The sequence below is a fragment of the Bufo gargarizans genome, chromosome 11, assembly GCF_014858855.1.
Source record: "Bufo gargarizans isolate SCDJY-AF-19 chromosome 11, ASM1485885v1, whole genome shotgun sequence".
NCBI lineage: Eukaryota > Metazoa > Chordata > Amphibia > Anura > Bufonidae > Bufo > Bufo gargarizans.
Window position 1 is genome coordinate 51,297,605 of NC_058090.1, and position 17,759 is coordinate 51,315,363.

A 17,759-nucleotide genomic window follows, 5' to 3' on the forward strand; every position below is an offset into this window, starting at 1 on the left:
GCACCGGCACCTAGAGTCTTCGGTTCACTTGCGAGTCAGCTCAGCAGTCAGTGACTCGGCAAGTGAACTGAAGATCCGATTCATGAATCGGTTCATTTGAATGAGCTGATTCACCTAAAAGATCCGAACTTCCCATCACTAGTCACCAGCGCCACCTGACCCGCTCCGCCCGCCATTTTACACTAGGGCAATGATTATATAAAGTGTCATTCTGACTATACTATTTGCTATTAACTAGAATTGCCCTCCCGGCATAGGTAAAATGTCCGATTCCACTTGCAAATACTGCAACTATAATAAAAATCTAATTATGACATTTTAACATTTTCCACGTAACATTCCATAAACTTCACCCTATACAGCATATTGGACACAGAGATCTAGGCACTATGAAGGGATATTAACTGACCATCCCCCCTGTTACCCTAAATTCAACATTTAATCCTTTGGGTTTCAAAGTGTCTAGGCGAAAAATACACCTGAGCTCAGTTTTCTTTAAACTACGGTAGTCAACCTATCTCCTCCTCTTTCCAACGGTTTTACATGATCCAAAATCATAAGTCTCAAATCATTTTCCTTATGATTTTTTGACACTGGCAAATCTTTTCTTTTATTTCTGATGGATTGTCTATGATTGTTCAACCTAGTTTTCATATCGCACGTGGTTTCACCCACGTAGAGCATTTTGCACGGGCACCATAACACATATATTACCCATGATGAATCACATGTGAGGTAATATCTTGTGTTACATGTTTCTCCCGTGTCTGGGATTGTGAATACCGATCCCTTGTGCATCAGTTTACAATTCACACACCCCAGACACGGGAAAGACCCTGCACGCCTCGTTTTCAAAAAAGTCTGTTTTAATTGACCCTTTTCTGGCAATCTGGAATGCACGACCTTGTCCCTAATATTCCCTGCTCTTTTATATGCCATCATTTGAGGTTTTTTAAAAGCTGCTATAGTGGGATGACCGCTACTCAGCAGTCCCCAATGACGCCTCACTATCTGTTCTATCTTCGGGCTCAACTCGTTATAAGATGATACAAATGGTAACCTTTCACTGCCTTTTTTTTGTTTTGTGGTTAACAATTCTTCCCTGGATATTCCTCTTGCTCTCTCGGCATGTCTTTACCAAACTTTTGGGGTAACCCCCATCGACAAATGACTGCTCCATATTTCTTAATGCTTGATTCAAAAAATACATGAAAGTCCATTTTTTTCTTTTACAACTACACAACCGGTCCCCTCCTTATATCGGACCTGCTTTGCTCAATGCAAGAGATCCGCAGCACTCGCCAATATAGAAAATCCAATAGTGGTTTTATTTTAAAAAAAACAGCAAGGTGATGCAACGTTTCGACCTTCCTTGGTCTTTTTCAAGCAATACCGTATAATATAGCATCGCTTGAAAAAGACCAAGGAAAGTCTAAATGTTGCATCACCTTGCTGTTTTTTTTAAATAAAACCACTATTGGATTTTCTATATTGGCGAGTGCTGCGGATCTCTTGCACTGATTTGACGTTGGGACCATTAGCCAAGATCCTCATCTGCTTGCACCGCCACTACCTGTAAGATTTTTTTTTATGGCTTTCCCCTTTTCTGGGCTCAGTACTGCTGCCAAACCTCTGCATATACTTGACCTTGCATCCTCACAGGTAATCTCAGATCCTCACAGGACCTCCTCCTCAATTCTCCTCTCATCTGTTCCTCACACAATCGGCTACAAAATTTCTCATGTGCCTCTCCGCAGATCTGGAACTCAGCTGGATGTACAGTGCCATGGAATTATTGGCACTTTAAAATAATAAATTCCACTTAAGGCGCATCTTAACCTTTTCAACAAGCTCTGCATTATACAGTGCACATACAGTACAGACCAAAAGTTTGGACACACCTTCTCATTCAAAGAGTTTTCTTTATTTTCATAACTATGAAAATTGTAGATTCACACTGAAGGCATCAAAACTATGAATTAACACATGTGGAATTATATACATAACAAAAAAGTGTGAAACAACTGAAAATATGTCATATTCTAGGTTCTTCAAAGTTGCCACCTTTTGCTTTGATTACTGCTTTACACACTCTTGGCATTCTCTTGATGAGCTTCAAGAGGTAGTCACCTGAAATGGTTTTCACTTCACAGGTGTGCCCCGTCAGGTTTAATAAGTGGGATTTCTTGCCTTATAAAGGGGTTGGGACCATCAGTTGCGTTGTGGAGAAGTCAGGTGGATACACAGCTGATAGTCCTACTGAATAGACTGTTAGAATTTGCATTATGGCAAGAAAAAAGCAGCTAAGTAAAGAAAAACGAGTGGCCATCATTACTTTAACAAATGAAGGTCAGTCAGAAAAAATTGGGAAAACTTTGAAAGTGTCCCCAAGTGCAGTCACAAAAACCATCAAGCGCTACAAAGAAACTGGCTCACATGCGGACCGCCCCAGGAAAGGAAGACCAAGAGTCACCTCTGCTGCGGAGGATAAGTTCATCCGAGTCACCAGCCTCCGAAATCGCAGGTTAACAGCAGCTCAGATTAGAGACCAGGTCAATGCCACACAGAGTTCTAGCAGCAGACACATCTCTAGAACAACTGTTAAGAGGAGACTGTGTGAATCAGGCCTTCATGGTAGAATATCTGCTAGGAAACCACTGCTAAGGACAGGCAACAAGCAGAAGAGACTTGTTTGGGCTAAAGAACACAAGGAATGGACATTAGACCAGTGGAAATATGTGCTTTGGTCTGATGAGTCCAAATTTGAGATCTTTGGTTCCAACCACTGTCTTTGTGCGACGCAGAAAAGGTGAAAGGATGGACTCTACATGCCTGGTCCTGCATGGAGGAGGTATGATTGTGCTTTGCTGGTGACTGTTGGGGATTTATTCAAAATTGAAGGCATACTGAACCAGCATGGCTACCACAGCATCTTGCAGCGGCATGCTATTCCATCCAGTTTGCGTTTAGTTGGACCATCATTTATTTTTCAACAGGACAATGACCCCATACACACCTCCAGGCTGTGTAAGGGCTATTTGACCATGAAGGAGAGTGATGGGGTGCTGCGCCAGATGACCTGGCCTCCACAGTCACCGGACCTGAAATAAATCGAGATGGTTTGGGGTGAGCTGGACCACAGAGTGAAGGCAAAAGGGCCAACAAGTGCTAAGCATCTCTGGGAACTCCTTCAAGACTGTTGGAAGACCATTTCAGGTGACTACCTCTTGAAGCTCATCAAGAGAATGCCAAGAGTGTGCAAAGCAGTAATCAAAGCAAAAGGTGGCTACTTTGAAGAACCTAGAATATGATATTTTCAGTTGTTTTACACTTTTTTGTTATGTATATAATTCCATATGTGTTAATTCATAGTTTTGATGCCTTCACTGTGAATCTACAATTTTCATAGTTCTGAAAAATAAAGAAAACTTTGAATGAGAAGGTGTGTCCAAACTTTTGGTCTGTACTGTACATAAACAACATTTCTGGCCATCAAATCACTTGTATTTGGCACTTTTAGTTTTTTTTTCTCTGCAGGTTCCATCTCTGGTTTGTAGTTTTCCCCAGATCTGGTGGGGGGGGGGAGACAAGCTCCTATACACTGCATACAGAAAGTATAGGATAATCTATCTCCCCTAGCAAAGCAGCCCCAAGATTATGGAGCACATTAGAGGGGTACTGACCTGCATGGATGTGAATTTAGCACGGGCTGAGACTGAAACTGCCTATGCAGCCATTCTGCATCTGTCTCACTCAGCTTCTGCTCACTCCTCCCCCCTGCCCTCTACATAGACTTTCTGGTAAACATCTGATAACAGGAGAACTAAACATTTCTGAAAATATATTTTCCAAAGTTTTTTAGGGTCGCTTGTGCTATTGATTTATGCAAAGTTGTGTGTAATGTTAGTGACCATTTAAGCAAGTTAACCGAATCCTGAAATAACGATAGGCCAGGCAGATAATATTAAACACTTTATGCTTTTGAAATAGACGGCTTTAAGACAAACACATTTCTCCCCAAAAATAAATAAGTCATATGGGAGAATAAAAATAAATAAAGAAATTAATGCACATAAAACAGGGAACCCTGTTCATTGCTTAGCAGTGACACAATTAGATGTAATTGTAAAGAGTATGAAAAATAAAGACAAATCTGACCTTAAAGAGAAACCAACCCCATGAAAAAAGTAAGGCGTCTCAATTAAAAGCATGATCTCTTCAGCCAACGCTAGAAAATGGAGTGCCCGAGATCTACCGGATCAGTCATTAAAATGACTACAGTGGCCATTTTACAAGCCAGTGCATAAGAGGCACACTACTCCCACAGCATAAACGCCTAGTGCAGAACCAACATTGATATTGCCCTATGCAAACAGATGCGCTTTCATGTTCTAGCCACCACTTGCAGAGCAGCAAAAGATGTGACAGTTTGCCAAGAAAAATACCAATGCTCTTAACTGCAACATTTTAAATACATGATAGACGAGGTTATGAGAAAAAAATAAATAAATCATGAGGCAGCGAATAAACGCTGCAAAAGAGGGTTGGCTGATGCACCACACAATTAATAGGGATGGCTCTCTTTAACATGCCAGCTGCTAAGGTAAAACTGTCCTTTAGTTTTTTTAGCTTCACAGTATCATTTCCTGCTCGATTTAGGAGCCAAGTTTTTTTTGTTTGTTTTTTTGTTTGTTTTAAAAATATAAGTTATTTTCCCAGCAAATGTGAGCGTTTCACAATTCGGAAATGAATCAATGGCACTCATCATTGAACATGATGGTCAGTCTTTTCAGCACGGCATTAGGCTTGTCCTTGATCCAAGTGTTGCCTATACCAGTCTGAATTGTTGTTATGTTAAAAAGTTAGTGTCGGTCAGAACCCTTGCAATATAAGCTGTCCATTGGCTGGGCCTCTTATCCGAGCTGGATAGGCAGATCTTCTCCATATTTCTTGATCAGTTTTCTATGATTATGATCAACAGACCACTGCTGTGGAAGAAATTTGGGTGCCATCTTGTCCAGGAAGTGTTGACGCCAGCGTTTCTCCAATTCCATTAGGGATTTTAGGCCACCCTTTGCAAAGCACTGCACAACTTTCAGTCCATGTGGCGTATAGGTCTCATTGAAGATTCTAGAGATGGAGCAAAGATGACGGGGTTAAATTTTAAAAATATACATACAATGTCTATAGTGGCTGTCCTGCCATTTACATTGATGACCTATGCTCAGAATAGGTAATCAATATCTGATCAGCAGGGCTCCGACACCCAGCACCCCCATCCCTCCTTCCTCTTCAGAGAGCTGAACGTCAGGGGTACCGAAAAACTACAGAAAGCGTGCCTTCTATAAATTGTACACCGTAAAGCCCTCTTTATTTACCAGTGTTTTCCTGAAAAACTAAGTATGCCATGATTAAAGGGGTTTTCCAGGCTCCTAATATTGATGACTTCTCTTCAAGATAGGTTATTAATATCCAATTGGCAAGGGTGCAACATCCTGCACCCCCACCAGTCAGCTGTCCCATTCAAAAACTGGATTGGTAATAAAATGCAAAAGGTTAGGAAATTTTTGAACAAAGCCCCAACCCATTTTTTAGGCCCAACCATTCTGGAATGCAGGGCCTAAAAAATCCACACCCAATGAGTCTATGGGTAAACAGGAATGGTTCTCACCTGGTCTCCAGGTTCGCTGCTGTATTTAGAGTCTCTTCAGTGACTTCATCAGTTGAGTAAAATGTTCTCATCTCGGACAGCAGTTCCTCCCTACGGCTTTCCGGCAGTTTGGATGCATTGAGAAGAGCTCTTGCCGCTGACCGTACCTGCCTCCTTATGGGATCCTCCAGGATACGCACCCCCTCCTCACAGCCAATGGGGGCAGAGAACTCAATGGCTAGTTGCTGTTTCAAGTAGTTATCATAATAATTTGACACTGCATGGCAAGACGTACAGAGGAGCAGAACATCATGGGAGTTATGGTCCTTCAACTGAACAGGAAAATGCCGTCTGTACTCATGGGGTACAATGTTCTTCCTACACAGGACAGAAAAGTGCCTTAAACCCTTTCCTCCATATTAATTCATTACAGCAGCTCAATAGTCATTACTTTCTTTAATCTGAAAATTTATACAGCAGCACAGACCGTTTTTCTTGATATACATGAACGATGGGTAGACTGCACATCAGGTATTGCACCTGGCCAGCAAAAACCATGCAGGGGAATAACAGGATGCATTTTAAGCGAATGCCAGCAAAAGGAATGAGAACGCTACACCAATAGTTACACACACCGTATATAAGACTCCCGTTTGCCACAAACCACACAGAGATTTTCCTTAACCGTTAGATAGTAGTCTACACTTGACTCAGGACGACCAGAAGGCTCGAAACGTAGCCTCACGACAAACGGATCATTGCTGATCAAGTCTATGAAGATTTAAAAAAAAAAAAAAACACACCACAACACAGTCAGGCAAAAACATAATTCAAGACAAAAAAAAAATTAAGTTCTATACACAAAGCACCACTGACCTCCAATGCCTTTATCTAGATACCACTGGGCTTTCTTCCTATCACAAGTACACAGAGGCTGTCCATCAGGGGCATGCAGAAAACAGTTATCGTACAGGGGCGACTTCCTGCAAATATGATCATGAGAGAGAAAAAAATAATATTAAGCAGAAATAAAAAAGGATTGCAAAAAACAGGTCGTATTTCATAGTAGATTTCTAATCTGATGATGGACTTAGGAGTATTACAAGTGTTTTAAAGGAATATTTGGAAAAGTACGGTATTTAAAGGAGATTTAGCCAAGGGAGTTATTCTGATTGGAGTCGAGAAGCAATTTTTTCCCCCTAAAATGAGGAAAATTGGCTTCTACCTCACCGTTTTTTACGGTAGTTTGACAGCGAGTTCTATAGAGGATTGCCATACTTTAGCAAAGATCCCATGACTACTATATCTATATCTAAAGACTGCTGTGAGCGGGGCCCGGTGTAATAGAGTACAGTGACTGCATCGGGCCCCGCCGCGATTCCAACACCAGTTGCCGGCCTTCAGCCCCTTCTCCCTCCCCGCTGATACAGCGCAGGTGGTGCTGTGCAGCATAGTGGCCAGCAACGTATCAGCAGAGTAAAAATGGCAGCATTCCCTTTATAAGATTCACTACCACTTTTTGGGGTGGGGGAGTGTGTCTTCTAAAGCGAAACATACGGTAGGTTACTTTTAGCAGACAAGGGACATGAATTCCAGGGCCTAACAGCCTAGTATTATGTGGAATTTACAAACTATAATACCTGACTGAATATCCTACTCCCAGAGGTTTCTTCTTGTGTCTGTGAGAATCACCCTGAGAGTTAGGGCTCGGCTGCTCTATAGGAGATTCCTTCTTCTGTTTTGGAATGATAGTTACATCTCCATTTACCACACCTTTCCCTTTAAACGGAACATCAATCAGCCCTTGACATTTGCCCAGGAAAAATTCCCATGCCGTGGGAGGGTCAGACGAGAAGAAGCCAAGTAACTGCAGGAAGAGGGCAATGGAAACCTGTGCATCTCTGGCAGCATAAAACACCTGAAAGGACAAAAAATTAAATATAGTGGTTGGTTTTCTGGATATAAATGTTTTGAGATCACTCCCTGTATTCTACTTTGAGAAGTGGCTCTTTAAGGCTGGGTTCACACCGGCGTTGTAGGAAAATGCGCGATTTTTCCCCCTGAGTGCAAAGCATTTTAATGCTTTTTGCACCCGCGTGAGAAAAATCGTCATGTTTGGGTTCAGTATTCTGTAAATTGTATTATTTTCCCTTATAACAGTTATAAGGGAAAAGAATAGCATTCTGTTTTAAAGAATGCTAGGTAGAAGGTCAATTGAGGGGAAAAAATAAAAAATAAAAAATCACCTCCTCCAATTGATCGCGTAGCTGCCGGTCTCCCGTTTCTTCAGGACCTGTGGTGACATCACTGAGCTTATCACATGGTCCATCACCATGGTAATGTATCATGTAATGAACACAATGATGTCACCACAGGTCCTGAAGAAACAGGAGACCGGCAGCTACACGATCAATTGGAGGAGGCGAGTTTATTTTTTTAACCCTCAATTGACCTACTTAGCATTCTGTATTAAAGAATGCTATTCTTTTCCCTTATAACCATGTTATAAGGGAAAATAATAGTGAATATACTTTCATCCTAGCAACCATGCGTGAAAAATCGCACCGCACTTGCTTGCGATTTTCACGCAGCCCCATTTACTTCTATGGGCCCTGAGTTGTGTGAAAACGCATAATATAGAGCATGCTGCGATTTTCATGCAATGCACAAGTGATGCGTGAAAATCACCGCTCATGTGCACAGCCCCATAGAAATTAATGGGTCTCACTTGACTCTTAGTCAGACCATCACTGAGATTACAGCATCTCAGAAAGGACCATTATAGAACTTTGATAACCCCTTTAATTGTAAAGGCCCCTTTACACTGGCCAAGCATCTGCCAGATAATCGCTGGAAAGAACTTGTACGAATGCCCGTTAACGATTATCTGCTGGTGTAAAAGGTGCTGCCAATTATCAAAAAGCTCATTCATCGGGTCGTTCATTTTCTCACCCAAGTCATTGTTTGCATGCAGCAGACAGTGGCAGTGGTACACACTCTGCTGCCCATCAATAATGCTTCTGTAGGGGGATGAGCGATGGCATTAGCGATCACTCCTCCCCATACTGTGGAGGAGATCGCTGCAAGTAATAGCAGTGCTCTCCTTCACCGACTAGCTTGCAATTGTCAGGAACACTTCCTTCCTAATAGTCTGCTGAATCTCTGTGTAAAGGGGCCTTTACTAACAGCTCTGATTCTTAAACAAGCCTCCTGGTCTACAGCCAGGATCAGAGGTAGCTCCAAAGCCAACTGTTAACCCTTTAAATGCCGAAGTCTGAGCGCAGAGTCATCAGGGGATATGCCTCTCTGATGGCGTCCAAGTGATTTTATAGGAAGCTGAGCAAGCCCTCTGCAATCAGCCTTGGGGACCTAGAAAGGACCACAAGCAGCACTGAAATTCAGTCATTGGCTGCAGCAAAGCATGTGACCATGCCCATGCAGTGCCAGAAGAAGATGAAAATTCTTTTTAAAAAATAAATAAAAAATAAATGTATTCTGTGAATATTGTTTTAATTTTTAAAATAATCCTTTCATATGTAAGCACCCCTTTAAAATAGCTGAGGAACTTCAGGTTTCACCCAAAAACCATTGAATACACAAGAGCACCTTGAAGTCACCAACTGCTTACGATTTCTATACAAATGGACACAAGCAGCAATACATACCTGGTCCTGCGTGAATTCATCAGCATCCCAGTTACTACAGCGAAGCTGAAAAGATTTATCCAGAGGAAAGGACAGGATCGTTTCAGACAGATATTTAAGACTCAGGCTGTTCTGAAAAATGTCCCTTCTGTACAAACACAAATATACATGTGAATTATCACACAAAACAAGACCTTTACTAACTGGAACAACGCTGGTCAGAGTGTAAAGAGAACAAGTACCCAGTTAAAGAGGACCTTTCATGGGTCCCAGACTTTATAAACCAAGTATCAGGGTATGTAGGGCATACAGCGGGGATCTAATAGCGATTATTTTTTCTGGGCACCGCTTCGTTCGCCTGCTGTAGCTCCCGTTAAATTCTCCCGCCCTGTATGCCAATTTTTGCATCGGTACAGGGCCTCCTCCGCTGCGATTGCACAGCTCACAGCCAGCAAGAAGGAGACGCCCATTGAGAAAACAGGGCAGTCCCCTCCTCCCTGTACTGATGCGAAAATTAGCATACAGGGCGGGAGAAGTTAACGGGGGCCACAGCAGGCGAACGGAGCGGTGCCCAGAAAAAAAAAAAAAAATTGTAATCGCTATTAGTTCCCCGCTGTATGCCCTACATACCCTGATACTTAGTTTATAAAGTCTGGACCCATGAAAGGTCCTCGTTAAGTAATGTACGCTGGGACACAGGTGAAGTAGGGAGTTTTAAAAGGGAAATTGTCACCAGTTTTATGGCGTCTTAACCAAGTGCTGGGTCATTCTCATTTTTTATTGACATTTTGCATTGAACTGCTTAGGCACATGCTGACGAGTCCTGATATTCATGAGCTCCGGCTTTCTCTGTCAGTCTGCTGCTGATTGACAGTTTTCTTTCCAATTGAATCCTTGGAAGGGGGCGAGAAAGCCAGAAGCTCCTGAATATCTGGACATATTGGCATGTGCTGGAGCTATTAGAACCTAGTAGCAGCTGAATAAGAAGGAAAAAAACAAAAAAAAAAAAAACCTGGCGATAGGGGTTTTCTAGGACTCTGATAATGATGGCCTATGCCCAAGACTGGTCATCACACAGCACCACCACTATAGCTCAGCTCCTAATCACATGAATGAGTACTCAGGCATGACCACTACAGAGTGGACAGCCTTCTGCTTCCAGCTCTGTCCACTGCATAGTCTCCGGTGACGGTCGCTGCCCAAAACAGTTCAGTGAGGGTGCAGAGTAATGGACCGCCACAGATTCGATGTTGATGACCAATCCCGAGGATATTTCATCAGTATCCAAGTCCCAGAAATCCCCTTAAAGGAAACCTGTCACCATGAAAATTCAGTGCAATCTGCAGGCAGCATTTTATAGAGCAGGAGGAGCTGAGCAGATTGATATATAGATTTGTGGGAAAAGATTCAGCAAAACTTGTATTTCCTGCTCATTCTGGGCTGTGAAGTCCAGGAGTCGGTCCTTTCAGTGATTGACAGCTATCTCTGTACACACAGTCAGAGGGGCGGCTGTCAATCACTGACAGGACCGCCTCCTGGACTTTAAAGCCCAGAACGAGCAGGAATTTAAACAAATAAAATACAAGTTTTACTGAATATATTCTTATAAAACTACTGTATATCAATCTGCTCAGCTTCACTTGCTCTATAAACATTTTCAATGTGACAGGTTCTTTGTTTTCATAGTTACGACCACCCTGCAATCCAGCAGCGGTGGTCATGCTTGCACACTATAGGAAAAAAGAGGCGGCCTCTCTGGTGGCCGAGACCATGGGAGAGGCTGGTGCTTTTTCCTACATAGTGTGCAAGCACGGCCACCGCTGCTGCATTGCAGGGTGGTCGTAACCATGAAGACGAGCAGTGGATAATGTAATAGAAAAATGAATCCAGCGAGCAAAGGAAGCAATATGGATAAAAATACATTACTAAGTGCCTTGTATTAACTCGCTCTACGTAATAAAAGCTATTTGCTCAGGTGAGACAACCCCTTTAACTTTCCCAGCAACAGCAGGCGTGCTGGACCATGCTCCAGACAAAAATATAATTCAAGTAAGCTATGGGACACCTACCTATGCCTTATTGCAAGGTAGCGTATGTCAACAACACCCTTCACGGAGAGGCCATAGTCATTCATCAGTTTAGAGGCGTCATCCCAGCAGCCTAAACCGACCTTCAGAACTCTGCAGTCTTCCAGAAGAGCTACCAGGGTCTTAGGAAGGCTGCAGCCGGCCAGTCGGGGCAACCGAACCAGGACACAAAGGCCACTGTGGGAGGCCATCTGTAGCAGGGAGATGGGTTTGATTCTCCCTTCTAAAGACACCTGGAGAAAAAATAAATAAATAAATAATGAAAATAAGGCAAGGGTGAAGATACCCATATCGGATTAATAACGAGCATGGACAACAACAGTAAAGTCACATCTTCATTCAGCTGGTCCCATTTGGCTAACACTTGGAAATATGAGAAGAAATCTTGTCATCGGATAATCACCCATGTCCCCAACTGTGTACTGGCTGTGCCCGTGCTGTGGATCACAAATTGGGGTCCGCAATGCATGGGCACCAACCACGTGCCCAACATCTGCGGACGTGGACCCAGTCCCATGAATGGGGTCAGCGATCCGCATCACAATGAAGTAGTGCAGGCCTCTGTTCCACACTGCACCTTCCAGACCGCAGACACATTCAAGTGGATGAGTCTGCACCCGTGTTAAAGGGGTTGTCCAGGTTCAGAGCTGAACCTGGACATCCCTCCATTTTCACCCCGGCAGCCCCCCCAACATGAGCATCGGAGCAGTTCATGCTCCGATGTTCTCCTTTGCCCTGCGCTAAATCGCGCAGGGCAAAGGCATTTTTCTGAGTTCCGGTGACGTACCGGGGCTCTCTATGGGGCTGACAGGCAGCCCGGTGACGTCACCGGCACTGATGGGCGGGATTTGGCTCTGCCCTAGCCAGTAAAACGGCTAGGGCAGAGCTAAAGCCCGCCCCTCAGAGCCGGTGACGTCACCGAACACACCGCTGGGCGGAAGTTACCGCCGGGCAGTGTGTTATTGAAAACACAAGAGCCTGTGCCCTGCGCGATCTAGCGCAGGGCACGGGAGCGCATCGGAGCATGAGATGCTCCGATGCCAGGCTCAGGAGGGCTGCCGGGGTGAAAATAAGGGTATGTCCGGGTTCAGCTCTGAACCCGGACAACCCCTTTAAGGGCGCACACACGGACAGCGCCCATATATTGTGGACCCCCTGTTTGCTGGCCGCTATTCAGGCACGAACCTGTTAGTTGTGTGAGGAATTCTGTGACAAGCTGGAGGACAAATAACGGCAGCGTTGTCCTCCTGTGTGGAGCAGGTCAATGTTAATCTGACCAGCAAGCCTCACCTTTGGCCAACCACCTTTAAAGGGGTTATCCCATGTGTGATTTTCATTTTTTTTTTTAAATCAGTCATCATATAGTATGACACTTTCTAGCAAATCTAGAACCACATGGATCCAGAGATCTCCCATTCATTGCTCTGCTAGATTTATTTCAAGCTAGCAGCTCAAAGGGATAGGGGTACATGTCCTTACTGCTGCAGTTCTCTCCCCATCACAGGGGGGTGGGGGGGGGGGGGCCCCCCCATGTCCTTACTGCTGTAGCTTTCCCTGTAACTGTCACAGCTTCTAACAGACAACATGGCTGCTGTCAGGTTGATATTTAAACTGAGTACATACAACTGCTTCAGTGAGACGGGCATCTGTCTGAGGCATCTGTTAACATATACGTTTTTGTGCATATTAAATGTATGACAAACGTGATGTGAACCCAGCCTGACAGGGAAGAAGCTGAATAGACTCCACTTTCTGCTATGGAGTCCATTCAGCTTCCATTCGGGATCCTGTCTTTACAGACCATGCAGGGCTTTTTTGTCTGGTCTTTTTGACAACGTGCAACAGAGGTTCCAAACGCAGCCTCCAACGCAGAGGTGAACAAGTGTAAGCCCGCGTATTATGTATTTGAATTACTGCAACTTTCGTACGCCTCAGGTAAAAAAACCTCAAGAATGGTAAGGGGAGTATTTTTTACTCTTCTGGAAAAGATGTACTGCAATCTCTGTCCCCATTCACTGTAATCGGATCCAGCCGCTTTCAATGAAATCCGGCAGTCCGTTCCTCTGCCGGAACAGACTGCCAGAGTTAACAGCGCATGTAAACGAGGCCTAACATGGCTAAAGAACAGCATAACCTGATGGGCTTGAGGAGGCAGTGTATAAGCAGATCACAAGAACTGTGGGGAGAGTTCAGAACACAGAACATACCCACTCGCAGTCAACACCAAGTACCGGGTACACATCAAGATCTCGCTGTAATAACAGCCACACCGTCTCCCATTCTTCAGCCGTAGAGACTATTCTGACTTCCGCCTGTAGGATTTTTTCCACTGAAAGTAAAGAGCGTTTTCTTTCTAAAGGCTGCCGCACACTGTCATCCAAGTCTTGGACCTCTGGGGTTAATCCAGTACAGGAGTTCTTCTGGTCCACACCAGTATACAGCTGCCGCCTCCGGCGATTAATAAGCTTCCACAGAATAAGGCACCCCACTGTAGTACCCACCAGGGAGGCGACACCAAGGGTTAAACCTGCATGCCTGGGCATTCTGCTGAAAAACCTGTTAAACAGTAAAAACAAGACTTCAGGACTAGGGTTGAGCGAACTTGTGTTTTAAGTTTGGTGTCTAAAGTTCGGGTTATCGAAGAATCGCGTTATGAATTCTAAATTCCGTTATGGTCCGTGGTAGCAGAATCCATAAGGCGATTCCGCTACCATGGACCATGACAGAATTTAGAATCCATAACGCGATTCTTCGATAAACCGAACTTTAGGACACCAAACTTAAAAACACAAGTTCGCTCAACACCATTCAGGACAGAATTTGGATTTACCTTGTGCTGCCCTCATCTTTTGCAAAACCATTGAAATGAACGGGTCCGCACCTGTTCCACAAAATTGCAGAACGGTGCAGGCCTGTTCATACGGTTGTCTGAATGAGCCCTTAGGGTACAGCCACACAAGTTTCTTGATACACTTTTTGAAGCCTTTCTGAGAAATAGTTAAAAACGGTCCCCTTCAAATTGTATGTGTGCTGTAGGTCCGTGAAAATGGAACATGTTTTGATGTCTGTTATACACTGTGCGTAAAACAAAAATTAAAAAAAAAGTGCTGACATGCTGCAGATTTTAAAATCCACAAGACATGTCATTTTTCACATGGAAGAAAAAAAGCAAAGTTTACATGAGATTTGTCTGATATTCACTTTGCCTCTCACTGGAGCGATATGGATTGTCAGGATCTGTTAAGTTTCTTCTGCAATTGCGTTCAGTGTATTTTCTGTCCAGATTGTATGCGTTTTCCACACGCGTGAAGAAAAACTGAAGAATGGCAATCCGCACCTCCAAGCAACCATCAGTGAAAAACTATTTGCATCCAGATAAACGCACAATATAGAACTTGCTGCGATTTTTCCTGAATGCAGTGATGATGCATGAAAAACAGGGCTCATCTGCACAGACCCATTAAAATGAATGGGTCAGGATTTAGTCCGGGTGCTGCGAGTTCGCTACATACATCAGGACAGAAAACTTCCCCTAAGGCGACTTTCACACTTGCAGCAGAGGAATCCAGCAGGCAGTTCCGTCGCCATAAATGCCGGATCCGTCAAAACGTATGCCAGGTGATGGCATTTGTAAGACTGATCAGGATCCTGATCAGTCTTACAAATGCCGGATCAGTCTTTCCGGCGTCATCCCGAAAAACAGACCCGGCATTTACTTTTTTTCGGTCTGCGCAGAACGGAAGGACGGATCCGGCATTGAGGCATTTTTAATGCCGGTGCGGTACTAATACATTCCTAAGGAAAAAAAAGCCGGATCCTGCATGTGTTCCGGATTTTTGGCAGCAGATAAAACCGTAGCATGCTGCGGTTTTATCTCTGTCCTGATCAGTCAAAAAGACTGAACTGAAGACATCCTGAATGAACTGCTCTCCATTCAGAATGCATGGGGATAAAACTGATCAGTTGTTTTACAGTATTGAGCCCCTAGGATGGAACTCTATGCTGGAAAAGAAAAACGCAAGCGTGAAAGTACCCTAAGGGCTCTTTCACACTTGCGTTCTTTTCTTCCGGCATAGAGTTCCGTCGTCGGGGCTCTATGCCGGAAGAATCCTGATCAGTTTTATCCTAATGCATTCTGAATGCAGTGAAATCCGTTCAGGATGCATCAGGATGTCTTCAGTTCCGGAACGGAACGTTTTTTGGCCGGAGAAAATACCGCAGCATGCTGCGCTTTTTGCTCCGGCCAAAAATCCTGAACACTTGCCGCAAGGCCGGATCCGGACTGAATGCCCATTGAAAGGCATTGATCCGGCCTTAAGCTAAACGTTGTTTCGGCGCATTGCTGGATCCGACGTTTAGCTTTTTTAGAGTGGTTACCATGGCTGCCGGGACGCTAAAGTCCTGGCAGCCATGGTAAAGTGTAGCGGGGGAGCAGCATACTTACTGTCCGTGCGGCTCCCGGGGCACTCCAGAGTGACGTCAGGGCGCCCCACGCACATGGATGACGTGATCGCATGGCACGTCATCCATGTGCATGGGGCGCTCTGACGTCACTCTGGAGCCGCTCGGACTGCAAGTATACCGCTCCCTGCTCCTACTATGGCAACCAGGACTTTAATAGCGTCCTGGGTGCCATATAAAGACTGAAAGCATTTTGAAGACGGATCCGTCTTCAAATGCTTTCAGTACACTTGCGTTTTTCCGGATCGGGCGTGTAATTCCGGCAAGTGGAGTACACGCCGGATCCGGACAGCGCAAGTGTGAAAGAGGCCTAAGGCTACATGCACACGAATGTTTGTTTCAGTGTCTTTTTTTTTGCGGATAGGATGCGGACCCATTCATTTCAATCAGTATGTCCGTTCCGTAACGCCGCAAAAGACATAGAACATGTCCTATTCTTGACTGTTTTTAGGCATTGTCACAATGGATCTGCAAAAAAAAAAAAAAACATCTGCAAAACACATACAGTCATGTGCATGTAGCCTAAGGTTCTTTGGACGAGGTATGGAAGCAGATCTGCCTGCAGGATTCTTAGCCAAAGCCAGAAGTAGATCCACCAGGAAGGAAAAGTATACATTGCTTTCTTTATATTTCCTATTCACATTGACCTACCATGCAGATATTAGATTACTGGTGTACTTCTGCCAGGGACAGACTGGCCATAGACCCTGCAGGGAATATTCCTGGTGGGCCACCTGAGCCCTCCTCCCTGCCCCTGGTCAGATACAATAGGGGTCATTATTAGAGGAAGGCCAGGCAGCTTGCTGAAGGAGTCCTCTCACCTCCGAAGCCCCCTGCTCCATATCCATATTAGGGTCCATTCACGCGACCATGTTTTGTGGTCCACAGAACATGAGTACTGGGCCGCGTGTGTTCCGCATTTTGCAGTGCACACACAGAGAGCCCTATGACAGAAATGCACAATAACAGAACATACTCTTTTTTTCACGGGGCGCATAACTACCGATGTGGAAAGCGCTCGACATTCTCCACACCTTTTGCAACCCCATTGAAGTTAATGGGTCCGCATCAGTCCTGCAAAAGACGCAAAACAGATGCGGACCCAGAACTACAGTCGTGTGAATGGACCCCTAGAGACAACTGCAGAAGGACAGAACGTGGCAGACATTGACGGCCACCACAGAGGGACAGCTTCTGGGGAGGTATTGTGCGTTTCACTGTGGTATTCCTGACCCTGCCAGCTTGTATTCGCCCCCTCTACTTGGTTGCCCCAACTTCCGTCAGTTTGATGTCACCTACAACATTGGGGCCACAAGCTCCCAGGCCACCTCTGCACCTTCTGTAGAGCAGTTTTCATTGGGATTGTTAATATAAATATAAAACCTGCACAAAAGAACACAAGTGAGGATTATGTGCATACAAATCTGCACAGTGCGCACACAGCCTAACCGTCTGGACACCTGCCCTCCCTGTTATCAGGGGTGCTCTCCCTATTACAGCTGTGACCCCCTCCATGTTGTGCCAGGAAAACTGCATCATAACCCACCGCCAGTATACTCAATGAGATGTCCACAGGGGGCGCCCCAGACCCACCCACAGAGACCCCATTATATTCTATCCACAGGCCGGGGCACACGGCTAGGGGCTGTAGTGTGCACATGCAGAATCCTTATCGGGATCCACAGCGGACGGAGAAACCTTGTAGTATCGGCAATAACTGTCGCAGAAACTCCATTCAGAAAACACGATCTTTCACACTGTGCGCTAATTAAAAAAAACGCACACATAACCGGGATAAGACATAAGAGTCCGGGCACACGTAACACACACCGGCAACACGAGCAAGCAAGGTGGCGGCTCAAATACACACCACACAGGGGACCGGAACCTGCACGCCGCCTGCGTTCCACCACACAC

At 44.8% G+C, this 17,759-nt stretch overlaps 1 protein-coding gene across 4 annotated transcripts; it reads right to left on the reverse strand.

Annotated features, from left to right (window-relative positions):
- Nucleotides 1-3,959: 3,959 nt before the first annotated feature.
- On the reverse strand, nt 3,960-17,759 carry EXD2 (exonuclease 3'-5' domain containing 2). Of its 4 annotated transcripts, none has more exons than XM_044272489.1 (9): nt 17,713-17,759; nt 13,589-13,937; nt 11,364-11,614; nt 9,316-9,442; nt 7,291-7,568; nt 6,527-6,633; nt 6,286-6,421; nt 5,672-6,028; nt 3,960-5,130 (listed from the first exon to the last, which is right to left on the reverse strand). In XM_044272489.1, exons 2-9 carry the CDS (start codon nt 13,922-13,924, stop codon nt 4,914-4,916), a joined length of 1,809 nt encoding a protein of 602 aa, XP_044128424.1. In that variant the 5' UTR covers nt 13,925-13,937; nt 17,713-17,759; the 3' UTR covers nt 3,960-4,913. The 4 variants fall into 4 exon arrangements, with proteins under 4 accessions (XP_044128424.1, XP_044128425.1, XP_044128423.1 ...); XM_044272490.1 differs by having other exon boundaries at nt 17,673-17,744; XM_044272488.1 differs by lacking the exon at nt 17,713-17,759 and adding an exon at nt 17,626-17,706.

Excerpts from the sequence above, each read along its gene's own strand:
- EXD2 (XM_044272488.1), bottom strand. The coding sequence starts at position 17,645 with ATGTCTTATCCCGGTTATGT. Across the intron at positions 9,443-11,363 it reads TACCTTGCAATAAGGCATAG|AAGGGACATTTTTCAGAACA; the intron begins GTAGGTGTCCCA and ends GTGTTTGTACAG. Across the intron at positions 5,131-5,671 it reads GCAGCGAACCTGGAGACCAG|AATCTTCAATGAGACCTATA; the intron begins GTGAGAACCATT and ends CTCCATCTCTAG.